Below are 13952 nucleotides of genomic sequence, written 5' to 3' on the forward strand. Positions count from 1 at the left end.
CACAGGGACTGATGTTCAGGGCCTGAGCACAAAGCCCCAGAGGCTCATTCAAGTCCTTGTGCTGTGTCTGTGCTGTTGTGCTGGGCTGGGCTTCTGGCACAGAGGCAGCTCCTGGTAACCAAGAAGAGATTCAAAATCACAATTCTCTTGATGAGCAGCTTTTCTCCTGCCAGCCCAGCAGGGCTGGGGCACTGCCTGCAGCCACCCCAGACACAGCAGAGAGGCACAGAGAGCTTCAATCAGTCAGGGCTGGGAAGGGGCTGAGAAGTGCCTGGGGCAGAATCACTGCCAGCCCTTGGCACAGGAACCTCTGGCTGCAGGACAATGCAGCTGCAGCTCCTGGAGGCACCTCCTGAAGCTGGAACATCCCACTGCCTACAGACTCTGTGAGTACATTCTGAATATTTCTGGTGTAGGGGAGGTGAAATGCTCTTGAAGCTCTGACATGCTGAGGGGTTCTGCTCAGTCATAGAATATTTACAAGTCAAGGATTTTGATAGAAAATAGGGTATTTCCTAAGACTTTTTTTTCAGTTTCCTACTATTGGTGAATGTCAGGAAGGGAGGGTTAATATTAAAAATAGTATGAATTATTATTTAATATTTTGACAATGCCTGAGACATCCAAACTGTTCTTTTTAGTGATCAATAGGTTCATAGGAGATCCCTAATTTGGTTTTAGCCACTCTGCCCATAGACTGCACCAGCATACCCTTTGCTCTTGACCAGCAGGCTCAGTCTGAGCTGACCTTTCTCCAAGCTGCAAACAGAACCTGCCCCCAGCCAGAGCCTTGAAAACAGGCAGGGTTCTGTCAGGCCAAGGAAAGTGCACAGAGATTTGGGGTCTGTGAGTGCTGGCAGGGAGAGATCAGGCACAGGGAAACACCTGCAGGAGAGAAAATCTCCAGGAAGCAGAGAGAATATCAGGCAATAAGAACAAATAAAACACAGAAATGTTGTCGCAGGGAGAGATGAGAAAAGTCCACAGGATCCCCTCCAGTGCAGCCCCTCCCTTCGAACAAGCCCCCTCCTTCCTGGCCCCCCAGCCCAGCCTCTGCCCTTAGGGCCTGGGCTCCAAGTTGTGCAGCCCCTCCTGTGCAGGCAGAGCTGTAGCAGAGCCAGGGGGCAGCTCTGCAGCCCCGGGCCCCGTTCCCTCTGCAGAGCACAGGGCTGAAAGCTGCTGCCAGGCACTGGGGGCTCTGACAGGGGGCACAGCTGGCTCAGGGTGATGCTGTCCCCAGTGCCCAGCTCTGGGCAATGCTGTCAGTGCAGCCAGGGAAGTAGCTGCATCTCCCTTCATCCAATGCCATCATAAGGACACTTGGAAGTCTCCCTGAGATTTCAGTTCTAGCTGGGAGCACCAATCCAGGGTGCAAACCTGTCCTAGAGCATCTCTGAGTTATAAGATTGATGTGGAAAGGCAGAGGTGTTGTTACAGTGAAAATGCTGCTGGGTTGGTGAAATGAGCAGAGAGAGTCCTTGGCTATAAATGTGGAGCTGGGCTGTGGTGGATCCATCTGCTCTCAGCTGTGCCTGGTCACATTTTAGGCGAAGCACGGAGAGGTGATCACCCTCGACCTGAGAAAGCTCAAAGCCCAAAGAAACTCTGAATAGGTACAAACAACACACTATCTCCCCTCACTCTCCACTCATCATCTGGCCTCAGGGAACTCGCTCTGTTCTAGCAGAGGGCAGCAGAATTGCTGAGAGTTTCTGCTTTCCAACAATACCAGGAGAGACATGAAGGGAGATTAAAAAGAAAACTTCAGAACGCTTAAACAAAAAAGCATGTCCATGCATGTTATAGAGGATGGTATCCGGGAAATGGCTTTGATTTTGGTTACAGGTATCCCTTTTAAAGCTTCACTACCCATTTCTCCATGAAAAGATCCCCAACTCCAGCCTCAGCAAATGTCCAACAGCAGCTCCATCAGCCACTTCCTCCTGCTGGCATTGGCAGACACACGGCAGCTGCAGCTCCTGCACTTCTGCCTCTTGCTGGGCATCTCCCTGGCTGCCCTCCTGGGCAACGGCCTCATCATCAGCGCCGTAGCCTGCAGCCACCACCTGCACACGCCCATGTTCTTCTTCCTGCTCAACCTGGCCCTCAGCGACCTGGGCTGCATCTGCACCACTGTCCCCAAAGCCATGCACAATTCCCTCTGGGACACCAGGGACATCTCCTACACTGGATGTGCTGCACAGCTCTTTTTCTTTGTGATCTTCATCTCAGCAGAGGTTTCTATCCTGACCATCATGTGCTACGACCGCTACGTGTCCATCTGCAAACCCCTGCACTACGGGACCCTCCTGGGCAGCAGAGCTTGTGCCCACATGGCAGCAGCTGCCTGGGCCAGTGCCTTTCTCAATGCTCTCATGCACACAGCCAATACATTTTCCCTGCCCCTGTGCCATGGCAATGTTCTGGGGCAGTTCTTCTGTGAAGTCCCACAGATCCTGAAGATCTCCTGCTCCCACTCCAACCTCACGGAACTTGGGCTCATTGTGGTTAGCCTTTGTTTATCATTTGGTTGTTTTGTGTTCATTGTTTTCTCCTATGTGGAGATCTTCAGGGCTGTGCTGAAGATCCCCTCTGAGCAGGGACGGCACAAAGCCTTTTCCACCTGCCTCCCTCACCTGGCTGTGGTGTCCTTGTTTATCAGCACTGGCATATTTGCTCACTTGAAGCCCCCTTCCCTGTCGTCCCCATCCCTGGATCTGTCAGTATCAGTTCTGTACTCCGTGGTGACTCCAGCTCTGCACCCCCTCATCTACAGCCTGAGGAACCAGGAGCTCAAGGCTGCAGTATGGAGACTGATGACTGGATGATTTCAGGAACATTAAATTTCTGGCCACTTTCTGAAAATCACTTGTAATAAAAGTAATTTTTGATATTTCTTGTTGCTTTCATCTTGGATGTTCTTTTGCTTCATTTTACTTAATATTGTCCCCAAAGAAATGTCCAGGTTTCTGCCATTTTTTGTTAAGTTTCTCTCCACATTTCTTATGGCCACAGACTCTGTCAATGATGGGCTGCACTCTTGATGTATTTAAAAGAGATAAAGGATCTCCCAGCAGAGTTACCCTTTTGTTGCCTTCTCTGGAGCTGCAGCAGCAATGTCTGTGTGCAGAGCTGGGGGCAGATCAGTTCTGGCACAGCAGCTGTGCCCAGCAGCAGCAGCACTTGGTGTTGCTAGTGCTGCTGCCATGGCCCTGCCCCACTGCCCTGGTGGCCCTGGTGTTGCTGTAGGGTCTGAGTGCTCTCGGGCCCGGGCACAGCCCTGGGGGTGGCAGTGCCAGGGCTGCAGCAGGGACAGGCCATGGGCACTGCTGGGGCAGTGCTGACGCCTCAGCCCAGGGCCTGGGGGCTCCAGGCTCCTTGCCCAGGCTCTCTCAAGAACATGGCCAGGCCAATGCTCAGCACAGAAAACCCCTGTGAACAGCCAAAATTTTCCCATGTGACTGTTCAGCCGCCCTGTCCCCAGCCTGTAGTGCTGCAGGGGATTTTTGGCCCAGCAAGAGGTTGCCCAAAGTGAGGGACCTTCATGTGGTCTTGTTAAACATCACTTGTTGGATTTGGCCCCTGGATCCTGCCTGTCCAGGTCCCTGTGCAGAGCTCTCCTACAATCCAGCAGATCCACACTCCCAGCCAACTTGGTGTCACCAGGTTTCCATGAAGCCCCAAAGTGTCCTAACAGTCTCCATGATTCCATGAGGCCTCCCAGTGTCACAATTTCCCTTTGGTTCCTTGGGAACCCTCAGTTTAACAATGACCCTTGGATCCCTAGGCCTTGAAGTGTCAAAATCAATCCTTGGTTCCATGAGGTCTGGCAGTGCAGCAATGCTCTCCTTGGTTCCACAGTGTCACAATGGCCTCTTGGTCCCAAGGGCAACCACAGTGTCCAATATGTTTCCTTCATTCCAGGAGTCCCTGAGGAGCAGCAATGGCCCCTTTGGTTCCATGGGGCCCTGCAGTGTCACAATGGCCCCATCATGACACCAGGTCCTGCTCTGTCACAATGCTCTGCATGGTTCCACAAGGCCCTGCAGGGTCACAGTGGCCTCTTGGTTCCATGAGGCCTCAGAGTACCACAATGAATTCTCTGGTGCTTCAGTGGCACAATGGAGCCCTGGTGACACAAGATCCTGCACTGTCACCAGGGACCCTTGGTTCCATGGGGCACCACAGTGTCACAATTGTTCCCTAAGTTCCCAGAGTCCTTGCAATGGAGCAATGGCTCCTTGATTCCATTGTCCCCAGGCTCTCCCAAGGGTCTCCTTGGTTCTGCAGTGTCACAATGACCCCTTCCTTCCACAATGCCCTGCAGTGTCACTGTGGCCTCTGTCGTTCCAGCAGGACCCAGACTGCCACCATGGACTCCTTGCTTCCATCCAGCCCCACAGTGTCACAGTGGCCCCTTGGATCTGTGCTGCCATGTCGTACACAGTGTCACCATGGTCCTCTTAGTACTACCAGGCCACGCAGTGTCACAATGGCCCCTTGTTTCCCCAAGGCCCTGCAGTGTCACAATCATCAGAGAACCAACCAGGCTGAAAAAGACCTTGGAGAGCATCAAGTCCAAGCTGGGACCCAACACCACCTTGTCACCCAAGCCATGGTGCTGAGTGCCACATCCAGTTTTTCCTTAAACACGTCCAGGGATGGTGACTCACCCACCTCCCTGGACAGCCCATTCCATTGCCTAATCATCCTTGTAAGAATATTTCCTAATGTCCAGCATAAATGTCCCCTGGTGCAGCTGAAGTTGTTGTCCTCTTCTACTGTCCCTGTTCCCCGAGAAAAGACTGCAACTCCCACCTGGCTGCACCCTCCTGTCAGAGAGTTGTGGAGAGTGATGAGGTCTCCCCTGAAGCCTCTTCTTCTCCAGGATAAACAACCCCAGCTCCCTCAGCCACTCCTCACAGGACTTGTGCTCCAGACCCCTCCCCAGCCTTGTTGCCTTTCTCTGGACACGCTCCAGCCCTTCCACGTCCTTCCTAAATTGGTGGCCCAGAACTGGACACAGCACTCTGGGTGCTGCCCAACCAGTGCTGAGCACAGGGGAAGAATCCCTGCCCTGCTCCTGCTGGCCACACCATTCCTGATCCATAGGAGTGCCAGGGGTTAGAAGAGGGAAATGGTGGAGAGGGAGTGGGGACAAAATGTTATTGATTGTCAGCCATGAACGGTCTTGATCTTCATATCTACTCAGACTGCATTAGAAGGTGCTGGGGGTCAATATCAATTGGACATTTCTGATATCAATCTATTTTTGTGGTTTGAGACAGTGACAGGAAGTAAGTTTCTTTTTTTTTTTAATATGCTGTGGCCACCAACAGGTTCAGATTTTAATATTGGCACCTGATATAGCCACTGAAGTTCGGACACGCCTCTGAGAACACACAGGGGTTAAAAACCAGAGCTGCTCCCCTGGGACTTCGGAGGTAAAGAGGTTGGATCTCCCTCTCCCGGTCAGCTGCTGCTGCTGGTCGGGGGAGAGGCAGCCTGCAGTAGGCCTGGGCCTGGACAGAGAGGGGGGGTGAAGAGGCCCTTGAGGATGGAAGGATGGGGAGCACCAAGAGACATCGAGCAGCCACCCCCCTCCCGGGAGAGAGAGAGAGAGAAGGAGAGCTGGCGTCTGAATTTGATAGTAGCCGGCCCAGGAGGACAAGGAGTGGGGATGTGACAAGAAGGTGCCTGGCAAGGCAGAGTAGGAGTTCCAGAGCTCTCAGACAAGAAGAGACTGAAATTTTTAACCCTTTTCTTGCATGATAGAAACCTTGCAAATGCTGATCCTCCTAGAGCTCAATGAGAAGAGAGATAAGAGATGAGATAAGAGGGGATGGGCCACGAGGGAAGTGGAGAAGACTCTTGAGTGGGGGAGGAGATGATGGAGTGGCCTTTTGGCTGGACTTTTCTTGTGTGGCCATAGACAGAACCATTTTTTTTTTTCCTGTGACACAGAGACTGCATTTAGGGGGAGACAGTGCCTCAGAACCAGGAGGGTTCAGTGTGGGTACCCCTCGGCCCTAGGGGGTGCAAAGACTTGGGGGGACAAATGTCCCGAAAGAGAGACTGTGCATTTTTTAGAGTGAGACAAGGTATCCTTGAAAGACAACCCTAGAAGCAGCTCTGGTCCATGCACAGTAGTGAGAGCACTGAGCATGGAAGGAAGGTGTCACGATAGCAAAAGGATTTTCTGGGTGATGCTGAGTGACATGGAAGCACATGAGGTTTCAACAGTGCTTCCAGGGGAAGCCTGTGGTGCAAGAAAGACTGGTCTCCTCTTGATGAACTGAAGATTGAGTATTATAAAGTGTGGTGCTGGACTGAGAGTTAGGGATTTGGGAGAATGTATTGCATTGGGAAATTTGGTGGGGGGGAGGAGGAAAATGCTTTTGTAAGGTTTTCATTTTCTGTGGGTTTTTTTGGTTTTTTTTTTTCTTTTCTTGTAGTTTAGTTAATAAAGTTTTCTTTATTTCTAAGTAGGAGCCTGCTTTACTTATTTCTGGTCACATCTCACAGCAGACACCAGGGAGAGGGTATTCTCATAAAGGCACTGGCATTGTGCCAAGTTCAAAACATGACGTCTATAAACAAGAAAAAATTCAGGACAAAACAGTTCACTCTGCATTGTTTTCAATTTAGTATATTCTTTGAATACACTTCTGAAATGTGCCTAATTAACCACAGAAGAATGGAAAACTTGACTTATTCCATGGGGTTTTGCTTGTTCAGGCATTTTGAACAAATGTTCATGAGCTTTTCTTACCGAATTACTGAACTTAAGAGCTCAACAAAGAAGAGGCCTCAGGAGTAGAAAAATTCATCAGTAACCTCCAAGTGGCTGAGGATCCATGCCCCTCAGAGCAGCAATGAACAGAAATGGGCACAGCTTTGTGGCTGCCCCAGCTCTGGCATGAGCCCTGGGCCTGGAGCAGAAGCAGCTCTTGAGGGGCCTAAGGCCAGGGCTATTGTGCTGCCCTGAGCAAATGGGATGGCAGCAGGGGCTGCAGAGCTCTCAGCACCTCAGCCCGAGGGGAGCAGGGCAGCCAGGGAGCCTCCTTTGGCCTTAGCCAAGCACCTTCCCCCATGGCTGGGGCTGAGTCCTGTGGCAGCTGCAGCTGCTGCTGTGCCCTTGCCAGGGGCTGAGGCCGTGAGGCAGTGCCCAGAGCAGCCTGGCCTGAGCAGAGCTGTGGGGCCAGAGCCGGCTGGGCTGGGCTGGGGAGAGGCCCTTGGTGCTGCCCAGAGCTCAGGGCAGCTGGCAGAGCTTGCAGGGAGCTGGGCTGGGCTCTGAGAGCCCAGAAACCATCAGTGACCATCTCAGCCTGGCTGAGCGTGCAGGGCCCAAGAAGAGCAGCCCAGGGTCTACAAGTTCTTTGTGTGGGAGCTGAGATTGTGAGTCCTGAGCCCTCCCAAATGTTGGGGCAGCACCTCCAGCTTCAGAGGAGATGTTACAGGTGGGAGCAGAGACAAATAATTCTTGCTGGATTGTTTATTATGTTTGGACCTGGATCCATATGTAGAGGAGGACTTTTTTGTCAGATACACTGGTAGAGTGATAAGAATAATATTTTTTAGCTGAATATAATATTTAATGGAGAATACACAATAAGGGGAAAAAAGACACATATGATGAGTAGAGCATCTGAGTTTTGAAGACCGTGAGACTCGGTGATGTTCCAGCATTAGCACCTGTTCAAATACTTTCCTCAGGGCTTCCTTGAGATGAGGGTGACCACAAGAGGCCAAGGCCAGCCAAAGCTCTCTGTCCTGGCAGCTTTTATCTGGGAAATACCCTTGCATATAGGGAATTTTTCAGAGGGAGTATTCATTTTGGCTGTGGGCACCTGTATAGACAGATGGTTCTTTTCCATAGGAAGGAAAGCATGGAGCCCCAGTTTTCCAGAGGCTGATGAGAGGCAGCCCTCAACATTCCAAGTTCAGCTGGACCTGTCAGGTGGTCCCTGGGAGGCCAAGCCGGCCAGATCTGTTCCATGTTGCCTTGGTTTCACGGTGCTCTGCAGTGTCACAATGTTCCCCTTGCTTCTGAAGTGTCACCATGGCCCTGTGCTTCCATGAGTCCCTGCAGGGTCACAGTGTCCCTTTGATTCTGTGGGGCCCCACAGTGTCACAATGGTCTCCATGATTCCATGGGGCCTTGCACTTCCACAATGCTCTCCATGGATCCATGATGACCCGCAGGATCACAACGGTCCTTTGGCTCTACGAGGCCCTGAAATGCAGCAATGGCCTCTTGGTTCCAGAAAGCCTTCTTGCATCACACTGGCCCCTTGGGACCATGCGGCCCAACAGAGCCACAATGATATCCTTGGTTCCACAAGGCCCCACAGTGTCACAATGGTCTCCACAGGAAAGAAACTACAGTGCACCCATATTCCAGGGGCTGATGAACTGCAGTCACCAGAGGCCAAATCCAGGCCTGTCTGTCTGTCCTGGTAAGTTTTTCCTACAGAACCCGTTGGATATTTGAAACTTTGAATGTTGAATCCAAATTTCAGCCCTTTTTGCCTGGAGGAGAACGCCAGATCTTTTCCATAGGAAGGAAATCTTGGAGCCCCTGTCTCCGGAAGGCACGTGAGAGCTGGCCCTAAGGAGGCCAAGGCCAGCCAGACAGGTCTAAAATGGCAGCTTTTGTGTAGAAGCAATCATTGGATATAGGACTTTTTGAAGTGGAATCCCAATTTTGGCCATGGGTACCTGGAGGAGAAGGATAGTTCTTTTCCATGGGAAGGAAAGGGCAGCACCCCAGTGTTTCAGGGCAGAACAGAGGCAACCATCAGAGGCCAAGGTCAGCCAGAGCAATCTGTCCTGGCAGCTTTTGTCTGGGAGAAACCCTTGCATATAGGGCATTTTGGAGGAAAAGTATGTGTTTTGGCCATGGGTGCCTGTGCAGGAGGGACAGTTCTTTTCCATAGGAAGGAAAGCACTGAGCCCCAGTGAATGAAGGCAGGTGAGAGACAGCTCTCAGAAAGTTAAGGTCAGCCAAGCTGGTAGGTAAAGCATTTGTCTGGCAGCAATACCTAGATATTGGGAATTTTGGAGGGGAAATCCCATTTTGGCCATGGATGCTTGAATGAGAAGGGCAGTTCTTTTTTATCTGAAGGAAAACCCAGAGCCCCAATGTTTCAGGGGTACATGAGAAGAGACCCTCGACAAGCCAAGGGTGGTTGGACCAGTCAGGCCAAGCCAACCAGACCTGTTACCTGTTCCTTTGGATCCATGGACCCCTGCAGTGTCACACTGGCCCCTTGTTTCCATGGGGCCCCGTAGTGTCACGATGGTCCCTTGCTTCCATGAGGCTTTGCAGTGTCACAGGGGTCTCCTTGGTACCACAGTGTCACAATGGACCTTTGGTTCCATGGGGACTGAAAATGTCAGAAGGGTCTCCTTGGTGCCATGAGGCCCTGCAGAGCCCCTTGATTCAACAAGGCCTCAAAGTCTCAGAATGGCCTCCAGGATTCCATGAGGTCCTGCAATGTCACAATGGACATTTGGTTCCATGGGATCCCACACTGTTACATGGATCCTTAGTTCTACAGGGCCCTGTAGTGTCACAATGGCCTCCTTAGTTCCATGGTGCCACACAGTGTGACAACTGCCCCTTGGTCTTCCAACACTCCATAGTGTCACAATGGCCCTTTGGTTCAGTGAGGCCTTGTAGTGCCACAATAATCTCCATGATTCCATAAAGCACCTGGAAAGACAGATGGTTCTTTTCCATAGGAAGGAAAGCATAGGGCACCAGTTCTCCAGGGATGGGTGAGACGCAGCCTTCAACATGCCAAGATCAGCTGGACCTCTCAGGTGACCCCTGAGAGGCCAAACCAACCAGATCTGTTCCATGTCCCATGGTTCCATGGGACCCTATAGTGTCAGAATTTTCTCCTTTCTTTTTAAGTGTCACAACAGCTCTGTGCTTCCATGAGGCCCTGTCACAACATTGGTTTCACTGAGCCCCACAGTGTCACTGTGGTCTCCTTGGCTCCACAAGGTTCTGAAGTGCCACAGAGGCCCTTTGATTTCACAAGGTCTCAAAGTGTAAAAATGGCCTCCATGGTTTCATGAGGCCCTGCTGTGTCACAATGGACCTTTGGTTCCATGATGTCCCAGAGTGTCACAATGGTACACTTGGTTCCACTGGACCCCTCATCCCATGGAGACCTACAGTGTTCACTGGAGTCCTCTTGGTTCCATGAGGCCCTGCCATGCTGTAATGGCCTCTTGGTTCCAGTGGGTCCCAAAGTGTCAGAATAGTCTCCATTGTTCCATGAGGCCCTGCAATGTCACTGTGCTCCCCTTGGTTCCAGAGGGCCCCACAGTGGAACAATGGAATCTTGGTTCCATGAGGTTCCTCAGTCACGAGAGTCACCTTGAATCCACAGTGTCACAGTGGCCCCTTGGCTCCATGTGGCCTTGCTGTGTCACAACGGCTCATGATTCCATGAGGCCACACAGTTTACACGGGACCCTTGATTCCATAAGGCCTTGCAGAAGCCCATTGTGTCACAATGGACTTCTGGTTCCATGAGCTCTCACACTGCCCACAGCAGTCTCTTTGGTTCTACAGTGTCATGTCACCATGGTCCCTTTATCCCATGAGGTTCCAAAGTGTGACATGGTCACCTTGGTTCTGTGAAGTTCTGCAGTGTCACAATGGACCCATGGTTCCACGAGGCCTTGCTGTGTCAGAATGGCCCCTTGGTTCCAAGAGGTTTCTCAGTGTAACAATGGTCTCCTTGGATCCACAGTATCACAGTGGACCATTGGTTCAATGTGGCCCCAATGTGCCAAAATGGATTTTGGTTCCATGGGGTTCTGCTGTGTCACCATGGACCCTTTGTTCCATGAGTTTGCACAGTGTCACAGCTGACTCCTTGGGTCTGTGAGTCACCACTGTCACCAAATCTCTGAAATATCAGAATAAGGCTCCCAAACACTAATTTTCTATTTCAGAGAGAATCATTTATTCAGGCTTAAGGTTCAACATGGGATAACTCCTAACCTTATGTGGACATGGAATTTCACCAGTGTGTTGCTTATATAAAGTCACTAAATGTGATTTACAATTTACCCATTTCCATAAAACCCACCCCAAGTTCCCAGATTAACTCCTTGTTTTCTCTATCCCTGCACCCTTGAGCCAGATGTCTTCTTCTTCTCTTCCAACCATCCTAGTAGGGAAAGCAGCCCCTGCATACCTTGTTCCTGTGCTGAAAGTTCACAGACAGGGTATGAACATGGAATGAACCATTTTGGTATCAGCCCAAGGCTCTGTGTGGGCAGGCAGAGACAAGCAGGAGGCAGAGCAGTCAGCAAAGGAAGGGCCCAGCCAGGTGGGTCAGCCGGGGGATGCCGACAGCCTGCAGGGACAGAGGCACAGGGCAGGGACACCGTGGGACAGCCTGGGCTGCACAGGGCACAGGGATGGGCAGCAGCTGCAAGACAGCCCTGCCAGAGCCAACTTGGGCAGCACTTTGGCCATGGCTGCTGGGCCTGGACCTGAGGCCATGAAGGGACAAGTGACCCTTGCAGGTCTGGGGCCTCCTTGTCCCTGCTCAGCAGCCTGGCAGGGGTCGCCCCATGCTCCTGCCCTTGCCATTGCACATCCCCACATGCCAGTGCCCATCCCGGGAAGAGCCCTGAGCAAGGAGGGAGGGACAGGATCTGCCTGGCCAGAGGCTGGGGCTCAGGCCTTGGCCCTTTGTATTCCTGAAACACATCCAGCTTTGCTCAGCACCAGAGACACCTTTGCCTTGTTTGTCCCCAGCTGTCCTCACTGCCTCCAGTGTTCTGCTCAGACTGGAACCTGGGGACACTTTCTCAGTAGTGTCCCTCAGTGGGACCCATTAAAACTCCAAGAAAATTTGGAGTCTAAATTTTACTTTGAGTTGTTGAGAAGTTTTTTGAAAACACTCTCAAGGACTGAGTCTGATGTAAACAACACCAAAGCCCTGAGAGGGTCATTAAAGTTTTCCTAGTCCAGGTATGAAGAAAGATTTCAAAGAGCAGTAATAAAATATACATTCCCATTTTAAAGGTTTTCTTTTATTAAATTTCTCTTTAGAGCAGAGGCGATTGCAGCATTCTGTGATTGATATTGACCCAGGGTCTCTCCTCAGCAGCTCTGGCCTGCTCACAGAAGCTGTGCCTGGAGCTCTGACCCAGTGTGGACAACCTTGCTCCACATTGCCCAGCCCCATCCTGTCTGTCCTCACTGCCCTGGGCCCTGCTGTTCTTGCAGAGCTGGCTGCACCCAGCATTAGAGGGGTTTTCCCTTTTTGTACTTTTTGCAGCAATCTCAAACTGCTGAGTTTCCCCAGTGCAAACAGACACACTGCTCAGGTGTGTGCCAGCCCCAGGTGCCACCAAAGGCACTGCAGAGCTGCCCTGGGCCAGCTGTGAGGGTGGATCATCAGCCCAAGCTGCACTGGGCCCCTGCAAGGGGCTGTGGCCATGGGCACTGCACTGACCCCACTGCTGGGTTTGGCTGCCACAGCCACCGTGAGAAATGAAACTGTCCTTGGAAACACTGGGGAGGACTGGGACATACTGGGGAACATTGGGAACCCTGTGGGAGACACTGGGACATACTGGGAGTGACACTGGGGAGGACTGGGACATACTGGGAGTGACACTGGGGGATACTGGGACATACTGGGGACACTGGGGCCATTGTGGAGAAGACTGGGGACACTGGGGCTGTGTGTGGATGACACTGGGATGAACTGGAAGGGACTGGGAGTAAACTCAGGTGTATTGGGAGGGACTGGGCTGTACTGGGAGGGATTGGAGGGGCACTGGGGTTGAACTGAGTTCTACTTGGGATGAACTGGGCTGTACTGGGGTTGTACTGGTCTGTACTGGGGATGAACTGGGCTGTACTGGGAGGGACTGGAGAGGTTGAATGGTCCATTCCTGCCTCCACCGCATCCCATTTGCCGAGACTCCCGCCCATCGTCGCCTGAAGCCAATCAGCGCCAGAGATCGGAGACTCGGGGACGGTGCCTACGGTAGCCACAACTCCCGTGATGCCCCGCGGCCCGATTGAGCCCTATTGGAGCCGGGACTACAACGCCCATCATGCTCCGCGCTCCACAGAAGCCCCCCCCCCCCCCCGAGACCCGCCCCCCTTTTGTGCCTTAAGCATCCCCCAGACCCTCCAGGATCCCTCAGTGCCCCCTCAGCGCCCATTTGGGACCCCTCAAAAGCGTCTCCAGATCCTCGGAGTGCTCCCAACCCCACATATGCCTGGTACAGCCACTTCTGGGAATTCATCTCCTCTCCTCCCCCGCAGCCCCAGAGCCCCTCAGAACACGGTCCTGCGCCTAAAACTCCTGCCGTGCCCTGCACCCTAAACAGCCCAGTTAGAGCTCCTCGAGCTCCCCACAAGCTCTCTAGAACAGTTTACGTTACCCCGACGATCTCAAGTTGTGGCTCCGATGCAGAAGTGTCCGCCAAGAGCCTTCCCAGACCCCCAAACAAAGCGTTGGAGCCACTTCCGGGACTACGGCTCCCATCATGCTCCACAGCACACGCCCAGAGCTTTTCCAGCCCGGACTTCATCTCCTGTCATGCCCCGCGCCACACCGAGAGCCACTGTAGCTGCGCCTCGAACTCCTGTGATGCTCTGCAGCCCCGTTTAACCGTATTAGACCCTCGCCTACAACTCCCATCACCCCCGCACCCCAGAGAGCCCCATTAGAGCCCCCCAAGGGCCCGCCCGGACCCCGAAGGGCCCCGAATTCTCCTCCCTGACGCCCAAGGCCGCCCCTGGACCCCCAAGTGCTTCCCTGGACCTTGAACTGTCCCTCGGAATCCCTGAGTGCCCCTCCAAGTGCCCACCCGGCTCTCCCAAGTTTCCTCCAGACCCTAAAGTTCTCTCTGAATTCCCTCCCCAGACCCAAAACTGCCCCAAATGTGCCCCAGAA

At 52.6% G+C, this 13952-nt stretch overlaps 1 protein-coding gene across 1 annotated transcript; it reads left to right on the forward strand.

Moving 5' to 3' along the window:
- Nucleotides 1-1910: 1910 nt before the first annotated feature.
- Nucleotides 1911-2828, forward strand: LOC131094556 (olfactory receptor 14J1-like). Its single transcript, XM_058042211.1, has one exon. It carries the CDS (start codon nt 1911-1913, stop codon nt 2826-2828), a length of 918 nt encoding a protein of 305 aa, XP_057898194.1.
- The last annotated feature ends 11124 nt before the right edge of the window (nt 2829-13952 follow it).

The sequence above is a fragment of the Melospiza georgiana genome, chromosome 29 (genome assembly GCF_028018845.1).
Source record: "Melospiza georgiana isolate bMelGeo1 chromosome 29, bMelGeo1.pri, whole genome shotgun sequence".
NCBI classification, from domain to species: domain Eukaryota; kingdom Metazoa; phylum Chordata; class Aves; order Passeriformes; family Passerellidae; genus Melospiza; species Melospiza georgiana.

What these genes read in the sequence shown, in the direction of transcription:
- LOC131094556 (XM_058042211.1), top strand. Translation starts at nt 1,911, where the DNA reads ATGTCCAACAGCAGCTCCATCAGCCACTTCCTCCTGCTGGCATTGGCA.